The sequence below is a fragment of the Tupaia chinensis genome, unplaced genomic scaffold, assembly GCF_000334495.1.
Source record: "Tupaia chinensis unplaced genomic scaffold, TupChi_1.0 Scaffold000018_1, whole genome shotgun sequence".
Classification (NCBI taxonomy): domain Eukaryota; kingdom Metazoa; phylum Chordata; class Mammalia; order Scandentia; family Tupaiidae; genus Tupaia; species Tupaia belangeri.
This window is the reverse complement of record NW_006159448.1, coordinates 2,228,667-2,251,389: the sequence shown is the minus strand read 5'-3', so window position 1 is coordinate 2,251,389 and position 22,723 is coordinate 2,228,667. Positions and strand designations below refer to the sequence as shown.

The following is a 22,723-nucleotide window of genomic DNA, read 5'->3' as shown; positions in this document are numbered from 1 at the left end:
ATCAAAAGTCTAATCTTTTGGGGGATTCTTATTGTTTTTAAAATATTTTGCTATTGCAATCTGTGTGTTCTTCCAAAGTTAACTTCGGCATCAATTTTTTTTTTTACATTTTTAAAAGTTACATTTAATCACTGTACATCTTTGCAGTATACATGGTTCCCAGCATGAATACAGTGCGTATTATTCAAGTCAAAAATATTAACCTTTTACATTATTATCAGCAGATAACTTCGTTCTTGTGTCTGTTAAATGTTTTGTTTCTTTAATGGTTCTTTTTCTTTTTTAAAAAAAAAATATTTATTTAATTTTATTTATTTATTCATTTATTTTTTTAATTTGACCAGAGAGAAACAGAGAAAGAGAGGGAAAGTAAGAAAGCAAGCCACCCCGTCCAGGACTCAAATCATGGTTGGCCATGTGGGAGTGTCCAGTGCCTTAACCACCACACCACCTGCTGGCCCCTAATGCTTATTTTTTTCTAATAACTTTGTTTCTTTAGTTCTCATTGAGCATGTATGCACACACATGAGAGAGAGAGAGAGATGAGAAGCCTTCGTGAAATCTGGTCAGGTCATGATCCCCTTCCTCTAGTCCTCCAGCCCTTTGGACCTGGGGCACTCGTGCCCAGAATGTTTCAGGCTGACCTGGCCAGGGATTTGAACTGTCACCATCATATGAGATCCATCTTCTCTCAAGCAGAGCAATACAATGCACAGAGATAGCCCAGAAGTCAAATCTTTAGACAAACTGAAATTAGAAGAATTCAAATCCTATACTGTAAAGGTTCTTATTAACCGTGGACCCTCAGAATCTTAGGACTCTGGGAGTCTAGAAAACCCCCTAATTGTATTGAATGTGGAAAGGAGAGCATTTGCACTTTTTTTTTGGGGGGGGGTCTGTGACTACCCAAGGAGAGGTGTATGTGTGTGTTTTCATGTTCAAATTGTCCTAGAAATTGCTGGAAAAATGGAGGGGAGAACAACATAGTACTTGTTCTTTCTACTGCCCGAGACACATCATGTCTGTTTTTACCCTTCTGTACAGATATGGGTGTCGCAACATGAACAGAATTGCCTATTTTGAACCCAGTTAGGTGACTAAGTTGACATTAGTGCTTTCGGGTCAGTACTTAGAATGATGAGGAACTTTGGCCTCTGGTCAGAAAATGTATAACATCTGTCGTTTGTATTGTGAGGACCTCCTTTTTTTCGTTAGGACCTTTCAATAATACAAGGTAAAACTTGTCCCAGTAACACCCTGGGGGAATATTGCTAGGAGTGAAACAGAACGATTTCTATCTTTATTCTTCCATCAGTAACAATTCACTGACTTGCTTATCTCTTCCCAAGATTGGTTGCTGCTAATATCAACATAACCAAAACAAATAAATGGAGTTCTAACAATGTGCTTATGGGTTTGAGTTTCTGAAAACATATGAAATAAACATTATGCTTTATAAGTGCTATGATTACTTCATTTTATCTTGTGAATGTAGCATGTAAAAACATGCAGTTAAGGGATCCGCAGATGGTATAAGGTTACATCATCACTGGACTTCCACGTAGTCGACTGCAGTTTGAGTCCCAAACATGGTGGCTCAAACTCAAGCCGGGTGTGTGTGTGTGCATGCACAAGATCCTGAGAGGAAAATGGAGGAAAAGAGGTTGCAGTGTGGCCATCCCACTGTGTGTGGGGAGTGATTTCTTGCTGTCTGTCTCTGTCTGTCCATTGAGTACACACCCTATAGAAAAAACTTCTCCATGCAGTTAAAAGTACTAACAATAAAAAAATAAAAAGTCTTATCATTAATTTTATTAAACCCAACTGATGAATTTTAATTATTTTAATTCAGATCCAGAAAGAAATGAAGTACTTCCTTTATTACCCTAAACTATATTGTTTTAATGAGATGCTCTGAGCAATACTTTATTTTCAACTCTTTGGAAAAGTATTTGCTGCCTAGTTTGACTATCTCAAATGCAATCTGAATTCAAAGTAATCGGAATGCCAATTATATATTGCCACCTAGTGGTTGTGTAGGCCATAACATTGGCAAGTAATGGTTCAAACATTTATTGGGTTATCAAACATTTATTTTTCTATGCAAAAATATGTCATGATTTTCCAGACAACCCGGTAATTTCAGTAGTGATACCATTGAAGTTGATGCAATAATTTTTCCAAGTATGACTTTCATAGAGCAGTATTTAACGAATTCCCAGTTTCCCTTTTTGAATAGTTACTTAACTTTCCTTCACAAAAAATATAAAAAGTGCTTTTTTTATATGTAAATTCTGTATAATTTGATATGTTTATATTAAGGCTTGATGATAGATTCTTACCAGAGGTCCGAGACATCCATCCTGCTTACAGCAACAGTTAAATTCGTATCTAATAAAAAGACTTTGTTTTCTTATAGTTTTAAAATAACATTACTGAGCTACCAGTTCTGGCATGAGGGGAAAAAAATAGAATTTTTTTAAATAACAAATGTCTTTAGGAGTGTTAAAAATTGTGTGTGTTTGTGTGTGTGTGCGTGTGTGCATGTTCGTATGATATTGAAATAGAGACCAAAATGGACCATCATTCTACCATCCAGACAGCCTCTTGTTATTGAAAAAAGGTCAAACAAGGTTCTACAAGAAAATGAAAATATTCTTCTGACCACAGTGACCCCATTCCTCCTACAATGGCACTATATTTCGGTGTGTTTATTGCCTATATTAGTAAGAAAAAAAAACACATGAAGCACTATTTGCATATTTAACTAATTTGACAATTTGTTGATGTACAGTGAGACAAAATTTAACTTTTTCACTGTCAGCCACTTTCAGTCACCATCCATCTCATTCTGGTAATTAAAACCTGTCCTTTTCATTTTAAGAAATGTTAACTGTTCCCTTCCCTTTACCATAAGCTTGTGAAAGTGACTGGGAGGGAGATGGAAGAGGATGGTATTTCCTCCTTACAAGTATCTTTGGAGTTAGGACATCTTTTTGCAACCTATTGCTGTGTAGCCTGGTGGTAGCAAATACTGGGTTTTTATTTACGTCTTGTTTTTATTTTTTGTTTGTTTGTTTATTTCTTGTAAATACTGGTGGCCTCAGAGTTTAGTAATATAGTCTATATACTGCATCAGCTATACTCGTAACCCTGATTACATTCAAAGCACAAGCAGTCGCTTGATTCTGCCAAATGTATAAACATTTATTAGGAAGAAGTTTAGTCCACTGCCCTGTTCATACAACTCAAAGCCACATTATCCTCAGGACCGTCTTAGCCTTTTTATTTATTAACGGTTGAACAAAACACCTACACTGTCGCTCAAACTCATTTCTTTGTATCTTTGTCATGGGGCACCTGTACTCTCCGGAGAGCAAGGGAAAGGAGAAATTATTCCCTAGCAGCGATGGCCACACGACACTCCCTCCTCCTCCATTCTCTCAGGATTCTGGGCACATACGCACATGTGCCAGGTGTGATTTTCAGGCAGCTGGGTCGAAGACTCCTCACAGCTGGATGTGTGGGATCCAGCACCTTAACCTCCACACCACCTGCTGGCCCATCCCCAGCCCATTTTATTACACACTATACCAATGAAAAGCTGTTTTCTTACGTCTCTTACCACATTTATTTATAATTCTCTGGTGTATATTTTATAAAGTTATTGGAGATGCTGCAAACCTCTGCATGTTAATTTCTGATTAGAGTACTTAGCATATAACCAATCACCCCAGGAGTGTGATTTTTGATCACTCAGATTCTAATTAAGTATCCCTAGGGTGTGGACTAAAGTTAGATGAAATACATGCACAGGCACAGCACAGTATTTCTACTTAGCTACTTTATAAAATTTCTACACAGACAAGGGAGAGAATCTTTAAATCTGAAGGAACTGTTCATGTTATAGATGAAAAAATCTTAAGAGCAGAAATTAACTAGTACATTTAGGTCATAAGCTACCTGATGACATTTGATAGAGTTAATGTCCTCTCATACTACTTTTCTACAGAAGTTTCCAGTTTCTAATATCATTTTGTCATGTTTGATCAAAAATGAAAATGTTTTAATAACTTCAGTGGTATCACACTGAACTTATAGGTTAATTTCAGGATGATTGGGATGCATTTTCAAAATTTTGTATGCTTAAAAATATCCAAAGTAGTATCAAAAAACAAAATTACAACAGTTTAAAGAGCAAAATTGGCTTTATTTGCAATTCTAGAATTGGACAAAATATTGCTCCATAAAATAGAATAAATGTTCTCATGAGCTGAGAAGAACAGGTTAGTTTTATAAACAGAAAAAAAAAAAAAAAAAAAAAAAAGATGGAAAAGGCAACAAAAAGTAGATTCTGCCATTCCTCATTTGAAATTCTTTTCCTTATAAGGCAGGACTGGGAGAGAGAACAATAGAAAAATAATTGCATGGTTAACTGCAGGTTACTTTTTTGTGTAAGGATTAAAGTTGAGAGAACTTCATTATCATGCGGATTGAAACTGGCCTGCTTGGGAAATGTATTCTTTCTCATTCTCCTGATTTTTTGAAAGGTCAGATAAATGGCTTCGTTTTGGCTTGATAAGCATAGAACTTTAAAAGAGTGATTTCATTTTTTTTAGTCTGATCTTGCAGGGCCTACATAGTATAAGAATTTAGAGCAAAACAATGATCTCTTACACATTTTTATTTAATAGCAAAGGCATTTTTTCTCCTTGTATTTTCTGCCAGACCAAAAAGAGTCATTCTCAGATTTCAACCTACCAAATGTGATCGTTCTCAGCTTCATTCCCTCGTCTGGTTTCCTGTGTCTCCCTTTTGGTTCTCTGACAGGAAAGCCATGGCTTTGAGGAATGCTCTGCCATGTGTTTCCCAATGCTGGGCCCGTGTCTGAGGCCAGGTGATGCAGAGGAGAGAGACGTGAAGCAGTGGGGGTTCACTCCGCCCTCCTGGGACCATAGTTTCCCTGAACTGTGAAAAAGGTTCCCTCACTCAGTGTTCTGGCTCCTGTGGGCTCACCTGGCCTTTGCTTCCTCTGCCAGCATGAGATCCTTTGTGGCCAGGGATTTAAGAGAACAGAGAAAGAATGGAAGGGAAGGGAAGGGAGGAAGGAAAGGAAAAATGAGGGAGTACCCATTTTTTCTGAAATCAGGAATGCTGTTCTTCCTTGAAACAGAGCAAAAGCACTCTCTCTGGGGCTCTCACTGTCAGCCCTGATAGCCACTTCTCTGTCCTAAGCTAGACGGAATTCAGGCCCTAGCAATACACAAGGGGAAAGTACAGTAAACTCACCACTGGTTTGCTGGTACTTGAAATTCTGGGTTTTTTTCCCTGTTCTGCCTGCCACAGTTTATGTTTAAGAGCCCTCAAATAGCTGCTCTTGTGGATTCTGTCCAGGCCTTGGATCTGCGTTTAGTGGAAAAGCAAGGATGGAGTATGCTTACTCCATCTTACCTTGAATTGGAACTACAAGTAACTTTCTGAGAAGCTAAACTGCACCTTATCATTAGGGGTCTGGTGGAGTATGATGCATCTATGTAATGGAATACTATAAACCTGCTATAAATAATGAGACTACCCTATATGTGTTGATATGGAATGGTTGTCAAAATACATTGTTAAAATCCAGCAGGTAACAAGGTGGTTAAGGTGCTGGGTCCCACATGACTGATTCCGTGGTTTGCATCCCAGATCCAGCTTCTTGAAAAACATTGGGCATGTGTGTGTACACATGCGCATTCATGTCCAGCTGCCCAAAATCCCGAGAGGAGAATAGAGGACAAGGGATTATGGCAAGGCCATTCCCTTAAAGGATAATTTCTCACTTTCCCTCTCTCTCTCTCTGTCCAGCGAGTACAGTTTCCTGTATATATATATATACACACACACATATTTATATTTTAAATAGTAAGCTGCAGAACATTTGGGAGGATATATACATTTATGCTTATACTTGTGTCTGTTTATAAAGTGATTCTAGGAATATACAGAAAATTGGTTGCCTCTCAAAATAAGAAGTAAAAGGCTGAGAAAGGGAGACAAGGAGACCAACTGATGGATGCTGTTTGCATGTATTTTTTTTAATTTATTGTTGTTGTTTTTTTAAAGAACCATTTAACTTTATTATTTATTTATCTTAATTTGACTAGAGAGGGACAGAGTGAGAAAGAGAGAAGGAAAGAAAGAAAGCAAGCCACCAGGTCTGGGACTCAAACCACAGTCGGTCATGTGAAAGTACAACGCCCCCAACCACCATGCCACCAGCCAACCCTTGCGTGTATTTATAATTGTGGCCCATCAGGCTGCCATGGACATACTTCAAATAGGCTTTGTGATACCTATGGAACCAAGGAAGCAGGAAATTAGGGTACAACAGATATTTCATTTTATGTAAATAGATGCCCCTCTGAGTGTTGACTTAGTCCTTTCTCTGGGCCAAATGCTGTGAATAGCCAGCCTCTCTTGGCTTCTCTGCCCCCTTCTCTGCTAAAGTACTAGTCTTAGGGAAAGTGTCCATGGCGAACTAGGGAGGTTTCAGGTAGCCTCAGCCGTGCCCTTGCGATCTTTTATTGTTTGAATTTTTGTCGGCTTCATTGTGAACTGAATAAATCTAATTGAGGTCTCTTCTTTGAACCCAAGTAAATACATATCGTTTTTCCTCTGTGTGTGTATGTGTATTTTAAATGTGCTATTTTTAAACATATGTAGTACCTAATCCCTTTCAAATTATCTTAGTCATGTATTTTTATTCTTAGGCTAATTCACCTAAATAAGATCGATCCCCGTGCTCCAAATGAACTACTCTATGGAAGAATTGGCTACATCTTTGCTCTTCTTTTTGTCAATAAGAACTTCGGGGTGGAAAAGATTCCTCAAAGCCATATTCAGCAGGTATCATATTTTTTGCTTTTAAGAAGTCTTTTTATGATCTTACTATCTATCTAAACTATTGTTTCTATCTCCATATCCCAAGTAGAAGGAGGGAGTATCCTGACCTCTGAAGGTCAGGAACAAAGCAGAGAGCCAGCATTTTCACACTGTATACTGTTGGAAACACTACACGGAGAGATTGAGGCAGAGGGCCCACCTGCTCCATTTGAGAGGTCAGAGGCATTTCCAGAAGAAGATTGGGGCTATATTTTACTTCCCAGATGCAGAGATCTCCTTGTACCTGGAGTAGTTTATGCTTCCCTTTGGCAGGTGATTCTCATAAGTTCTAACGAAAAGGGTTGAAAGTTCTCCATGCCCTCCTTCTTTTAGGCAGAATACAGTCCCACCTACTTCTCTGACACAGAATTAAACCATGTCCTCTCTTGTCAGAGATAGTGTCTAATGGACCAGCAGATGGCAAGCATAATGGTTACATCATTGAACTCCCATGTAGTTGACCATGATTTGAGTTCCGGACCCCATGGCTTAAAACTCACACCAGATGCATGTTCATGCATGCTCAAAATCTCAAGAGGAAAACAGAGGAGAAGGGATTACACTGACCATCCCCCCTGGGGGAGTTGTTTCTCACTTTCTGTCACTCTCTGTCTCTCTAGCAAACACACATGCTCTATAGCAAAAAACCTCTCTTAAAAAAGAAGATAATGTAGTCTCCATGTTTTCTGTGTTTTAGCAAAAAGTTCCTTATCTCCACCAGGAAGGTTTTCCATCTACTTATTTTGTTATTTTTTATTGGTTTTCTTTCTGTAGATTTGTGAAACAGTTTTAACCTCCGGAGAAAACCTAGCTAGAAAGAGAAACTTCACAGCAAAGTCTCCATTGATGTATGAGTGGTACCAGGAATATTATGTGGGGGCTGCTCATGGCCTGGCTGGAATTTATTACTTCCTGATGCAGGTAAGGAGTGAATATGATGAGGCTTTCAAATGTGCTTCCTCACACATGAACTGTCTTGGGTGAGAAGACTTGTGCCCATTATTTTATCATTCTGTTAATCACTGTATCACTCCCCTTGTACTTTCTTGGCCTAACCTGACAAAGATAATGCTTATCAAGGTGCATTCTAAAGTGTGTCAACAGAAAGGGGACTGTGCTTTTTGATGATGTCCAGTCTGTAGGTGGCCATACTTGCCTACTAGTGCAGCTTGTGCTGACTAAAGTATTTTGACCTATTTGAAGTATCTTTTTCAGCAAATGCCTCGAATTAAGAATATTACTTCACATTATAGAACATAGCCCATTGAAATGAATTTCAGTCATAAGAACAAAATCAATAGAAAACAAATAAGCACATGTTGCCTGAAGCTCACTTAAAGAACAAACCTGAGTAGAGTATTTAATGGATTTTGTGCAACTTACCTGAAAAATAGCTGAATATGCTATACCCAGTAGTTCTTAGGTTCTCATATTATTGGGGGGAATATCAACCAAAGTTGAGAAAACTAGGGGCAAATAGAATGTACTGCAATAAACAAGAGTTTGGGAACAGTCATGAGGATTTCTCAGGAGAGCATCATTTTAGGGCACTAAATAAGCTCTCCTTAAGGATAAAATGGCACTTAAGAAGAATAATTTATGACTGGATTGGCCAGTGGCATGGCGGTTAAGGTGGCAGGATCCCACATGGCCGACTAAGTAGTTTGAGTCCTTGACCCAGTGACTTAAAAAAATACGTGGGGCAGTGTGCATACATAGCCATCCTACCTGGTGATTTCTCTTTCTCTCTGTCTCTCTCTCGCAAGTACAGATGTCCTGTAGCAAAAAAGTAAAGAATTCATAGCAGAAGGAAATTGATCTTTAATTGCCACAGAGGAACCTACCTTGCTTTCCCAAGGCACAATATGGCATAAAGTGTTTCAATAATATGTCCAACATGTGTGCTTCGCTGTGCATATGGTCAGCTGGTTGAGTAGGGGCTATAATAATACAGAATCAAAGTCAGGGCCAGCTATGGCAGTGCAGTGATAAGGCACCACTCCGGGATGCTGAAAGTCACATGGGAAGGTCGCAGGTTTATATATCAAAGTCTGCCTGTATGCACAAGGCTGGCTGGAGCTGACAGTGGATCACAACATGATCTTATTGGGCATGACTCTCTTGCTCTCTTTCTGAAGAAATAAATAAATGAACTTTAGATCATGTGGTTAATATGAATTAAGCTATATTTTAAGAATCACTTTGGGGGACTGGCAGGTGGCGTGGTGGTTAAGGCACTGCACTCCCACATGGCTGACTATGGTTCGAGGCCCGGACCTGGCAGCTTACTTTCTCGCTCTTTCTCTCTCTCTCTTACCCTGTCCCTCTTTGGTCAAATTTAAATAAAATAACTCTAAAAAAAAAAATCAATGTTTACTTGTTCTCTACCTATAACTAAACAATGACAACAAAGCTGAAAGTTTCAAGATTACTACTGCTTTTGAATGGAAAGTCACACTTTGAGTTGACTGGCAATCAAAGACGGACTGTTGTATTTATTTTGTACTTCTCAGAAGTCTTATAACTATAGTTTTTACAATGTATTTATTTTTTTAAAGAATCATTTTATTTAACTTTCTTTGTTGTTACTATTAGTTTCATTTGACCAGAGACAAAGAGATAAAATGAGAAAGTAAGCCACCTAGTCTGGAACTCCTACCAGGGTCAGCTATGTGGGAGTTCAGTGCCCTCAACCACCATGCTACCTGCCAGCCCGAGCAATGTATTTATTTTTAATTTTCTTACTTATATTTAATCACTGTACATCTTGACAGCATACAATATAAATGTTCCCACTATGAATATATTACACATTGGTCCAGTCAAAGATATTACTAAGCATATATCATCAGCAAGTAGTTTTCCATTTTTGTCTGTTAAAAGTTTTGCTTTTTTCTCCCCAATTTTCTCCCTCCCACTCCCATTTTATGCAATTTAGACTTAATTTCCTTTATTTTCCTGATACAGTTCTTCAAGTCTTAAAAATGTTCAGGAAGAGGGAGTGCATGTCTTTGAAAATGTCAGGGCAAATTAGAATCAGACATCAGTTATTGAACAGCCTTATTGGCCTTCATTGAAAGGATAATCAGGAGGCATCTCATCTTTCCCCTCCTTTTGTTAGCTGCAGTAAGAATCTGCAAACCTAAGTATTGATTTTTCCATTTCCAGGTTATGTCTGTTTGAAGCAATTTAATTTTTAATCTTGAAAGTCTGTCCTTGCAGATGCCGATATAGCACTATAAAATTAAAAAGTATTATTTTAGGCCATGTTGGATAATTTCTACAAGTCTGAGGAGAGTCCACTCATTCTGCTTTAACACTTCAAGCCGAACTTGAACACCGTTCCTTCTGTGAAGTGGAATCTGTGTGCCCCTAGTGCACTTTGAGGCCCTCGTGAAAGTCTTATCACTTTGTTCCCACCACCACTGCCTCCTGCTGTGTGTCATGCCAGTGCCCACCCTTCACCCACATGCCTTGCCTTTATCTTGCAAAATGACACTTTGAATGTGTTGTTTAAAGAGTGAGCATTGCACTAAATTAAGAACAGGACCACATGGACCAGCAGGTAGCATAGTGATTAAGGCGCTGGACTCCCACATGGCTAACTATGGTTCGAGTCCCAGACCCAGTGGCATAACTTAGACCAGACGTGTGTGCGTGCATGCCCAAAGTCCCTAGAGGAGAATGGAGGAGGGATTGTGGCATTGCCATCTCCCCAGGGGGTGATTTCTCACCTTCTGTCTCTCTCTTTCTCTCTGGCAAGAGCACATGCCCTACAGCAAAAGACTCTCAAAGAAAAAAGAACAGGACCATAAAGAGAAACTAAAAACTTGTATAAAAAAATGACAGCTCATACGTCCTATGTTAACATGTTTCATAAATCTCTACATTGTTGTGACAGAATAATTCTGCATACAGATTAATTCCAAATCCTCTGCAGAAAGACTTTATTCTAGAGTCATGTTGTAGTTTGATATATACTCCTAGCCTAACTTGTTAGTGTCCTCTTCTGTAGGAGACATCACCTACCACTTCTGTCGATGTAATAATGTTATCTGCTCCATTTCTTTAATGCATTTCTTTGTGGCCTTGAAAGCATGCTTTGGGTATTGAAACCTTAGAAGACTTCTCTTACACTCATATCCTCAAGCATTAACTTAGGAAAATAACTTATATGCATGTACATAACAACAAATACTGAAACGTAACCATATACAAAGATCTAAAAAATCTAATAGCTCAGTTTCAGTTTGTTACATTATTTAAGAACATAAAATAAAATAACAGAAGATTAAAATAAAACATTGAGAAAAACATTGGATAAATTCAAAACTTCTTAGTGCCCTTCCAGTTCCTTTTGTCATACCTTTTTCTGAGTTAAAATGCATGCTAAGGCCCAGGACGGTCTGTTTGCTTCAGCAGAACTAATCATCCCCTTCCTTATTTTCAGCCTAGTCTTCAAGTGAACCAAGCAAAGTTACATAGTTTGGTGAAGCCCAGCGTAGACTATGTCTGCCAGCTGAAATTCCCTTCTGGCAATTACCCTCCGTGTGTGGACGATAATCGAGATCTACTCATCCATTGGTGCCACGGTGCCCCTGGGGTAATCTACATGCTCATCCAGGCCTATAAGGTACTGTGCATTTTCTCATTTTAGGAATAAATTAGAAAATATTACAAAAACTGTTGTAATTTAAAATTAGTCTTCACCATTCTTAAAGAAGCAATACAGAAATTACTTCTTGGACCTAAGATCATTTTGCTAATAGATTATAAACGGCTCATGGGACTAACCAGCAGGTGGCATAATGGTTACGTGACTAGACTCCCATGTAGTCAACCATGATTTCAGTCCCGGTTCCACCAACTTAAAACTCACACCAGGCACGTGTACATGCATGCTCAAGGTCCTGAGAGGAGAATGAAAGAGCATGGCCATCTCCCCCGGGGGTGATTTATTGCTTTCTATGTCTGTTTCTCCAGTGAGCACATAAACCCTATAGCAAAATATCTCTCAAAAAAAAAAAAGTTTATAAATCAGTCTCACAATATCCATTTATACCATAGCAGGCATTTATCTCATAGCCTGGGAGACTACTTCACTGACAGGTTAGAATAGCCAAATTTTAAAAATAGCAACAGAGTCAACATAAGTATCTGAGATCAGCTGAAAGTAGAACCCTCAAGCATTGCTGGTGGAAGTATAAAATTGTACAGTTAGCATGGGAAACAGTTTGGTATTTCCTCAATAGATTGAATGTGTGATTTTTTTTTTTTTGAGGAGTTTTTACTATAGGGCATGTGCACTCGCCAGACAGACAGAGAGAGACAGAGAGACAGAAAGCGAGAAATCACCCCCCAGGGGGGATGGCCACGCCACAGTCCTATCTCCTCCATTCTCCTATTCGGATCTCGGGCACGCACGCACATGCACCCGGTGTGAGTTTAAGCCACCAGGTCCGGGACTCGAACCGCGGTTGACTACGTGGGAGTCCAGCAACATAGCCATTACGATAACTGCTGGTCCCAATGTGTGATTTACATATGATCCAATATATACATAGACATTCCTAGGTATATGCCCATAAGAACTAATATCCAGTATTTAGACATATTTGTACACCAGTGTCCATAGCAGCATTATTTGCAATAGCCAAAAGGTAGAAATAATCCAGGTATCTATCAACAGATGAATTTTTTAAATGTGATATATACATATAATCAAATTTTAGTAAGCCAACATAAAAAAAATGAATGCGATTTGGATTCAGAGTGGCTGAACCTTGAAAACATACTAAGTGAAGTAAGCCAAACAGAAACTTTTATGATGTGATAGTTAATATGAGGTATCTAAATCAAGCAAATTCGCAGAGACAGAGTAGAGTACAGGTTACCAGGTCCTGAGCGGGGAGCAGAGGAAATGGGGATTTATTGCTTAACTGGTACAAAATTTCTTTTGGGAATGATGAAAAAGCTTTACAGTAAGATAGTGAAGATGATTATGTGACATCATGCATGTAATTAATGTTACTGAATTGTATGATTAAAAGTGGTTGACACATTAACCTTTGTATTGAATATATTTTACCACAATTTAAAAAAATGCCAAGTGTCATTCCTAAAAGCATGCTTTAGAAGAGTTGTAGTCAATGAAGAGAAAAGTTCTTGTTTTTGTTTTTGTTTTGACATAGAGTACATGTGCTCACCGGAGAGAGACGGAGAGACGTAAAGTAAGAAAGTTCCCCCCAGGGAGGATAGAAAGTGAGAAATCACCCTCAGGAAGCATGACATACCACAATTCCTTCTCCATTCTCCTCCTTGGATTTTGGGTGCATGCATGCATGCACACACATGCACAAAAACACACACATATGCGCTCGCGTGCACACACACATACACACAAACACACATGCACACACACACGGCAAGTATGATTTTCAAGCCACCAGGTGTGGGACTCTAACCACGGTTCACCATTAGAGTCCAGTGCCTCAACCACTATATCACATACTGGCCCCAAGAAGAAAATATTTTTAATAGAGAAAAAAGCAATAGAAGTAAACCAGCATGTCTATGACCATTGGTACCAAGTCATCAAGTTAGAAATCTCGACAACGTAAGTAGGCGCTGGCATTTTATAACTAAACGAGATTTAGTATATCACATTCTACCTTTCAGAAGGTTTGGTATAATGAAATAAACTTAAAAATGCATGTTTCTATGTTTACAAACAGTTGCAATGAGATATTAAAAATACCTGCTCAGTATTTCTCAAATCTTTGATCAAGATGTTAGAGGCAGCAAAAGATTATAAAGGTCAATCTTTTTTTCTGCTATAGTGTTTCAATTTGTAGTATAATCAATTATTATATTTATAAATAACAGTTTCTTCTCTATTATGTAAAGAAATTTTCTAACAGTTGGGACCAGCAGTTAGCATAATGGCTATGTCGCTGGACTCCCACGTAGTCGACCATGGTTTGAGTTCCGGACCTGGTGGCTTAAACTCACGCCGGGTGCGTGTGCGTGTGTGCCCAAGATCCCAAGAAGAGAATGGAGGAGAAGGGATTGCAGCGTGGCCATCCCCCCTGGGGGGTGATTTTTCGCTTTCTGTTTCTCTGTCTCTCTCTGGTGAGCATACGCGCCCTATAGCAAAAAAAAAAAAAAAAAAAAAAACTCTCCTAAAAAAAAAAAAAGAAACTTTCTAACAGTGAAGGGCATTCTGGTTACCAAAGAAGAGAACATATTTTCTTTGGAAAGGATCTAGTGATAGCAGCAAGTTACAAATTAAATAGCTCTGACTTATCGATAATACCCATCAATAACACACATACACATAAAACTTAGATTGCACAGATAAGGTCATGCCCAGTTATTAAAAACAGATCTAGTCAATCTTAGCTAGTTGTTACTACCAGTATAACACATCTTTAGATCTCTTATCTTTTCTTGCAGAACACCTGCCTCTCTTCCCTTCCCCTGGCATTCCTCCTTACCTTTTAGAAAGGAATGTTGGTAGAATATTTTTTTATGGCCCATGTACTGAGACACCGGTCCTTTCACTCTGCAGCTCTTACGGAAGGTGCAGCTCTGCCGAGAGGAACGGTATCTCTATGATGCCTATCAGTGTGCTGATGTGATCTGGCAGTACGGGTTGCTGAAGAAGGGATATGGGCTGTGCCACGGCGCTGCAGGAAATGCCTATGCCTTCCTGACGCTCTACAACCTCACGCAGGATGTCAAGTACCTGTATAGGGCCTGCAAGGTAGGAATCAGAACTGTTCAAAAGAAAGCTACTCTTCGAGAAGGTAGTAGAAAAAGCTATAATTCATCTGCTTTAATTAATTTATTTTTTAAACCATAAGTCATAAATAACAAACACAGTGCTTAAAAACAACTTCCACAAGTCTTTCAGTTAAGTTTGCATTATTTTAAAAGGACATAATTCTACCCAACAGTATGTATGGGAGGAAAAGAGATGAAAGGTGATTTCGTCCCTTTCTTTGATGACTTGGGAGATTCAACACTCAGACAGCTCATTAGTTCTTCTCATGCTGTGTATTCTCTTTTAGACCATCATTTCTCTGCATTAATTCCTTTCTCTAACTTAGAGACAGTTTTTGACCTTTCAGAGTAACTTTTAAGACAGTCTCTACCAACTTTTGGGAGATCTTTGAAAGAAATTACTACAGTAATTTAATTTGTTCTCTCATTTGCAGTTTGCTGAATGGTGCTTAGATTATGGAGAACATGGATGTAGAACACCAGACACTCCATTCTCCCTCTTTGAAGGTAATTTTCACACATTACTGCTTGCCCTGTAACATGAGCATCTACATCTGTACTTGGTAGTTAATATATTTTAGTTTGAGTTTTACCAACAAAATAATTTTTTATTATTTATTTAATTTTATTTATTTGTTATTATTACTCATTTTGACTAGAGAGAGACAGAAAGGCAGAATGAGAAAGCCAGCCTCCAGGTCGGTCTGCGACCTGAACCACAGTTGACCATGTGGAATCTGGCACCTTAACCACCACACCACCTGCCGGCCCCTCAACAAAATAATTCTATAGTCATTTCTTAAACTACCTGTTCCTTTCATAATGTGGCAGATCAATATTAAAAATCAATTAGCATATGGTCTGCCACATACTAGTGGTCATAATGGTGGCTACCATTTATGGAGCCAGGAATGTGCTGGGCATTTGCAAATACTATCACAAATTGTTTCAACCAGAACACACTGAATTGCTATCTTCATGGCACAAATGAGAAGACTGAGGCCTAGGCACGTAGCAGGTCTGTAGTGACTTGAAGGAGCTCACATTTGTGAAATGGTAGGTCTGTGGCTTAAACTTTTCTAGCTCCATTCTTCTGTCTTCCATCTGGATAACAAGGCTGAGCCCCGCACTGGTGATCTCTTTTCATGTGGCACTGATTGTATATACATAAATGCAGACAGAGTCTCACCTCATTCAAATCATTGCCTTTAGTATTGTAATGCCATTGATGCTAAGAAATGGAGCCACCCTGTAAAAAGAGTCACTTGATATATAACTTCTGCATTTTTTTCTCTTCCTTCAGGAATGGCTGGAACAATATACTTCCTAGCTGACCTGCTAGTCCCCACAAAAGCCAGATTCCCTGCATTTGAACTATAAAAGGAAAGCATGCCCCCTGCAACTCACTGCATGATCCCTTCTGTATATTCAAACCTGGGCTAAGTGCTTTTGTGGCTTTTCAAGGAAATCAAACTGTGTACTTGATTTAGTTGTTTTTTCTTTTTTTCACAATATGTGTTTAGTTCGTCTTATTTTATCGTTTTCTTTTATTAAAACATTCAAGGAAGACTTTTAACTTTAAATTCTTCCTAAAGAGAGACTGGATGATACGTATAGTATTTTGAAGTCATATACATTATTTTAGAACTTGGAGGAAATGTTATTCCTATTTAAGTTCATGAATATAGCCATCTGTTACTCTTTTTTAAATATTTAAAAAGAAATAGACAAAGATAAATATATGACCATTGTTGGGTTTTGCCCTCCACCTCTTCTCTTGAATATTTTTCCTCCAATAGGAGACAGACTGTATTATGACTCGCTTTTTTTTTCTAGATGGTTGATTATAAAAGGGGACAAAAAAATATAGTAATTTTTCTGAAAGGAAAATTGAATTGCCAAAGTAGCAATCTGGACCTGGGACTAAATACCATTTTTCACGTTCGTAGTGCCTATTTGGATCAGAGGTAATCATACTCTCAAATTTGCCTCTTCTTTTGTCACTAAGTCATCCAGTCTCCATAAGCCAACATTTTAATCAAAAACTTCTAAAACATAATGGTCATTGTGAAAATTTTTATGTGAATGTTAGTTCAAAATAAGCTAAAAATAAGTTTATTGTTTTCTCTAAAATAGTATGATGTTTGGGAACTATATATTTAAATGATTTATTACTTATTTGGAACTCTATTTATTCTTTGGTTTTTATATAATGTCAGGAACCTTTGTGTGTGTGAATGTTCTATGATCAGGATTCCAGTGCACCCCGTTTAACTGACCTTCTAAACTTTGACTTGCGGTTTCATTTACTTGGTGATAACCATGCTTAAGTGCCGGCTGTTTGGAATAAGCCATAAGATGTTTTCCTTCCTATCAATTTATCTGAACGTTTGTCTTTTCACTAGATAGTACAGCATTCCATTTCTGTTTAGGAAAACAGGTGGCAAGAGGGATGCTATATCATCAATGACTTGAACAAGAACACTAAGCTTTTGATCGAAAGGCTGTTTAGTTAGGGGATAATATCCAGAGTTTATGCTTAAAACAAGTAGGTCTATGCATATCCTAAGGTGAACAGTTGACCAGTTTCTGAGACCCCAGATTTGGGTTTTACTTGGTAGGTGAGACTCCCTGGTGCTTCAAATTCTATACAAATGTTTTGACTCATCAGCTCCTCCTCCTCTTATTGCTGACTTTCCCGGGTCTATTTTGCTTCTTTTTACCTGATTTTGGAACATTTTCTAGCTTTAAAAAAAGAAAACAGGGTCTTATCATTGTAAATGTGCCTATTTGACAGCTTTCTTGGTCAGAAAAACATAGTATTTTTATTGGAACTTTGAACCAAATCCCCACCTATTGTATGCTGGTTCTGGCAGGTAGAAATCCCCTATTATTTCTATTTAGCACTAAAATAGCTAATATTATTAGAAATTGTCTAAGTCTTTAAAGGCTACTGACAATAGAATCTAAAAAACAGCCACTGCTCCACTCCAAGGATTAGCTTATTCTTTCTGTGGTTTGTGTAAATTAAGGACTACTTTGTGCCTCTTGGATTTCTGTAGTGCTTCTGGTAAGCCTGGTGCAAGCTGTGCCTTTCTTGTGGCAATTTCAGATCCATGGCATTGGCATTTATAGTAATAGGTACAAAGCTGATTTGCCTTTGGCTGGGTGTCCAACTTGAAAGAATGGAGCACATTTGGTTTAGCCGACTGTCTTACTACACTGTGCCTGCAGTTCAAGCCACTGTCGTTACTAACCAAGGGGAAAAGAACAAAACACATTTTCTCTGAGACGGAGGAGAATTGATCATAGAGCTTCTCCAAGAATCTTGATTAATTTACCCTAAAAAGACTTCAAGGCAGAGGAGAACATTTTGAATAAGATACTCATTAATATTTGGGTTATATTTTAGCTTCTATCATCCATTAAATTCATCAGTTCTAGTTTCCTTTTTTAAAAAAAAATTTAAGGCTGTTAATAAACTGGCAGAAATTTATGTTTTTGCTATCATTTAAGCTTAAGAGCTAAGAAAGTTTCAGTAGGATTTTAAATTCAGGTAAAGGCTACAGAGCAAAATCCAAATACTCCAAGACCATGGTAGTGACTGAAAGAAACCTTTACACTAGCTTTCTTGGTTTTGAAAGGAAGTACGTGAACCGCAGTCGACTACGTGGGAGTCCAGCGACATAGCCATTGCGCTAACTGCTGGTTCCCTAGTTTCCTTTTTAAAAAAAAAAATTTAAGGCTGTTAATAAACTGGCAGAAATTTATGTTTTTGCTATCATTTAAGCTTAAGAGCTAAGAAAGTTTCAGTAGGATTTTAAATTCAGGTAAAGGCTACAGAGCAAAATCCAAATACTCCAAGACCATGGTAGTGACTGAAAGAAACCTTTACACTAGCTTTCTTGGTTTTGAAAGGAAGTGACACTATTGTTTCAGTTCTATTTCCGTTCATTTTTCCCTCAGTTATTTTTCTTTTTGTTAAAAAAAAAAAAAAACCTTAAAAATTGCTTCCCCAGAAACTCAATAACACCTCTTATCTCCATGTAAAGACTAGACAGTAAAACCTTCAAAATGTTTTTGCTATCATTTAAGCTTAAGAGCTAAGAAAGTTTCAGTAGGATTTTAAATTCAGGTAAAGGCTACAGAGCAAAATCCAAATACTCCAAGACCATGGTAGTGACTGAAAGAAACCTTTACACTAGCTTTCTTGGTTTTGAAAGGAAGTGACACTATTGTTTCAGTTCTATTTCCGTTCATTTTTCCCTCAGTTATTTTTCTTTTTGTTAAAAAAAAAAAAAAAACCTTAAAAATTGCTTCCCCAGAAACTCAATAACACCTCTTATCTCCATGTAAAGACTAGACAGTAAAACCTTCAAAGCTTGTTCAGCAGTGTTCATTTATCCTGTCATGTTTCTGTTTGTGTAGTAGTTAACTTTTCATCATGTGAAATCTGTTGGCATCATTGTGACCATTTCCATAGTCTGACTGGGCTTTAGTCTTATCTTGGTTATCAGTCTCTAATCCTTCCAGTCACTTGGCTCTTTTTTTCCATCTTTGATGTCAGTTCCAATTATTTGGCATCAAAGGCCTTCATGGGAGGTAAAGTTTTAGAAAAACGTAAGTATAAGGCTATTTTCTCTCCTTCTTACCACTTCCCTAAATAACTGAATTGAGAGGCACACTCTGCTCCTATGTTCTCAGGTTAATTTGTGTCTGATCTTAAGATTTCCTGCCTTTGGTTAACTGATTTTCAAATACAAAATATGAAGAGTGAGTATTTACTTATACACTCCACTGGCTCCAAAATTCTTTAGTCCGTTATTATTCGTATGAATTCTGATTCCATTTCTGCTTTCCCTAAACAGGTGAAAGCATCTGATTTCTTTCTTTCCTGGACTGTTGAGCTCTAGAGGAATGGTTTCTCTCCTTCAGCTATACAACAAAGTATTTGGAATAGTCAGGGAACCCACCCCAAAGTTATGTTGTCATTTATAGGGAAGGGCTAGGATCATGTGTATTTCTATGTTCTGTAAAGGATTTGACTTACTGGTTCTCAATAAAATTTTATTAAGACTATTATCATGTGGTTTTGTTTTTTATTTTGTCTTAAACTTGAGTAATATTATCCATCAATGGCAAATGATGGTTCTTTTTCTATACACTATTCCCTAGAATTTGTTCCTCACAATGTCTTTATTTTGGAGTCAAACAAGATTCTTGCACTATTTTTTGAAATTTGAGATTTATAAGAAGAAAATGTTTGTAAATCTGATCATTATAGAGTTAGAAAGAATCTTCCAGGCTTCAAAGAGAGCAGTATATTAACTATCTCATGTGTTTGAAAATCTCCCCTGTGCTTAATAAGTAAAGACCTAATTCTAGAAATTGATTTCCCTGCTGACCAATTCTAAAAGAAACTTGGAGTAGAAGAGGGGATTAAATGAGGCGTAATTATAAAACACATATACAGAGGTTGGAAAGGAGTTCCGCTGAATCACGTGGGATGACTTTGTACCACTGCTTTAGTGACAACGCTCTTCAGTGTCACTTAGCACAACAGAGATTGGCTAAATTATAAAATGCCTGTTTTTATCTCTAAGTGACCTATTGTTCTCTGGTACATGTGATTAAAATTTCCTTTATGTCCCTAGTCTGTTGATGGAATGATTCATAAGGATGAATGCAGAGCTATTGTCATTTCTCTGCTTTGAATGAAGTAAAGGTGTGTATGCTGGTATCAAGTCTTCAGATGGAGGCAATGAAGCCTGGAGAGGACAGTTCTTACCGAGGTCACACAGAGACTCCAAAGTACTGCTTATGTCAGCTGGTAAGGCCAGATAACACTATTCTGTAGTGTTAAACCAGTGGTAAAACTCCCTGGTTCATCTTGCTACCAGAGGACTAAATAAACGAAGATAAGCACACTAAATTGTACCATACTTGTAATCTCATCAACAGACAGAACATAGAAAAGTTAATTTGTCTCCTGTTATTTACCCATAGCACTTTATTTTCTCCTCACTTTGTACTAGAAAAGACCTTTGCCTCCTTCCTCCTCATACTCACTGATTAAAAAAGACATAGTTTTTATGTCATTTCTTTTTCCCAAGATAGTTCCCACTGTAGATTCAATGTCATTGAAAGTCTCATATTTTCTCTGTTCTGATAAGCATCATGTAAACTAAGAAAAACCTACAAGTCAATTCCTTGAAAGTTCGCTTCCTTGTGCTGATTCCTGTCCAAACTTGCCCCTTCCTTCTAAAACTGTGAGTAAATTAATAAAGCAAGAAAACTGGCTTTTACATATATATATATATATATATATATATATATATATATATACACACACACACATACATACACACACACTAGAGAACTACTATATATATATACTAGAGAATTTTGACTTCATTGGTCCCATTATGTAGACTGTCCAAACACTGTTTTTCAGGAACCCTGTACTGGTGCATCCTTGAGAACTTGGTTGACAATTTTCTGAGTAATGGGACAAAGCAAACACAATAATCCACAAGGTGAAATAATGAAGATCAAAAGTGGATCTTAGCAGGGCCGTTGCTCAAAGTCAACCAGTTGAATTTCACATTTCTTTATTCATTTCATTCCATGCAAATTACAGCCATGGTAACATTAAATCTGCAGCCAGTGTTCTGTTATTCTACAAATAAATGTTAGAGATAATATTGGTGAATCATTTGGTCATGCAGGAAAAGACAGGACTCAGGGGCAGTTTATAGATTGTCACCATTATCTGATTTCTCTAACGGAGTTAGGTTATAAGAAATGCATTTGTTACCCAGAAATGACTGATGTGGCTCACTGTGAAAGTTGATGGTTAATACTGGTTGTTTTCTCAGAATTCCACTTTTAGAAATTAATACATGCCCTCCTGCCAATATGATCCACACTGGTGGCACTGTCAGCTTATGTGCTGCAGGTAAGACATCTTATTAGCCATGCCATGCCATTTTATTAAAACAAGATGCTTTAAAACCATATATCCCCCAAATTCTCTAAATACACATACATTTGTATGCAAGGTGACCTGGCTGGGTGCGTTAGATAGACATCCCTACTCTGATAACCAGCAGTCTGGTAAAGAAGACAGGTGACTACAATGAAATGGAAATGTATTCTAACATTTCTCTCAACCCTTGCAACTACTCTCCCTTGTTTCATAAATTCCATATCTATTAAGGTATCTCATGCAGCCGATGGTTTCTGTCTATATAAATATTGGAGTTTAGTTCTTGCAGAGGAAAAGACACTTAACCAGTCCCCAGTACACTCGGAACTCTTATTTGGACCACCTCGGTGATGGGCAAGGTAGGGAAATTTGAACGCAAAAAATGCTTTCACCTAATACTACCTTTACTCAATTGGTCAACTTCTCAAAAATTTCCAATGTTTGCATTATTAAAGATTTAGGTTATATCTATTTTATTCAGAAATCTTCTGTTAAGATAAAAAAGGTTGGGGCCAGCAGGTGGCATGGTGGTTAAAGGCACTGGATTCCCACATGGCCTACCACAATTTGAGTCCTGGACTGATGGCTTGCTTTCTCACTTTCTTCTCTCTATGTCTCTCTGTTCAAATTAAAATAAATGAATGAATAAATGAAATTGAATAAAATAATTTTAAAAAATCCTAATACATGAACCAAAAGTAGACTTAAAGAGACAGAGTGTTCTACCTATCAGCCAAGTTTATAAAGTATATTCGAATGAAAATAGTAAGTGCATTTACCTTCTGGAATCACAACTATGTTATCTGAGTGAAGGTACCTGGAGAGGAAAAAAAAAAAAAAGAACAAAAAACCAGCTGTGATCATTTGGCACTTTTGCCAGTCAGTCAGTTTATAAAATGCTCACCAGAAACTGATAAATATAAATGGGCCCAAACTCACTTTACACCCTACCATAATGTAGTGTCACAAGGCGTGGTTATCACAACTAACTACTAATTACATCTTGAAAATATTTTACGTTAAAAT

At 37.7% G+C, this 22,723-nt stretch overlaps 1 protein-coding gene and 1 long non-coding RNA gene across 4 annotated transcripts in view; one reads left to right on the top strand and one right to left on the bottom strand.

The window, feature by feature from the left end:
• LANCL1 (LanC like glutathione S-transferase 1) overlaps window positions 1-18,058 on the top strand; it is a 44,305-nt gene extending 26,247 nt beyond the window's left edge. For all 3 annotated transcript variants that reach the window (XM_006140091.3, XM_006140093.3, XM_006140092.3), the window contains exons 5-10: window positions 6,753-6,888; window positions 7,699-7,845; window positions 11,375-11,557; window positions 14,513-14,689; window positions 15,144-15,216; window positions 16,013-18,058. In XM_006140091.3, the coding sequence (XP_006140153.1) occupies window positions 6,753-6,888; window positions 7,699-7,845; window positions 11,375-11,557; window positions 14,513-14,689; window positions 15,144-15,216; window positions 16,013-16,089 (793 nt within the window). In that variant the 3' untranslated portion in view covers window positions 16,090-18,058. The remainder of the gene's footprint in view (window positions 1-6,752; window positions 6,889-7,698; window positions 7,846-11,374; window positions 11,558-14,512; window positions 14,690-15,143; window positions 15,217-16,012) is intronic.
• A 380-nt stretch (window positions 18,059-18,438) lies between these two features.
• Window positions 18,439-19,782, bottom strand: LOC106734465 (uncharacterized). Its single transcript, XR_001370081.2, has 2 exons — window positions 19,083-19,782; window positions 18,439-18,776 (listed from the first exon to the last, which is right to left on the bottom strand). It is a non-coding gene; the product is annotated as an uncharacterized LOC106734465 (long non-coding RNA).
• Between the last annotated feature and the right edge of the window lie 2,941 nt (window positions 19,783-22,723).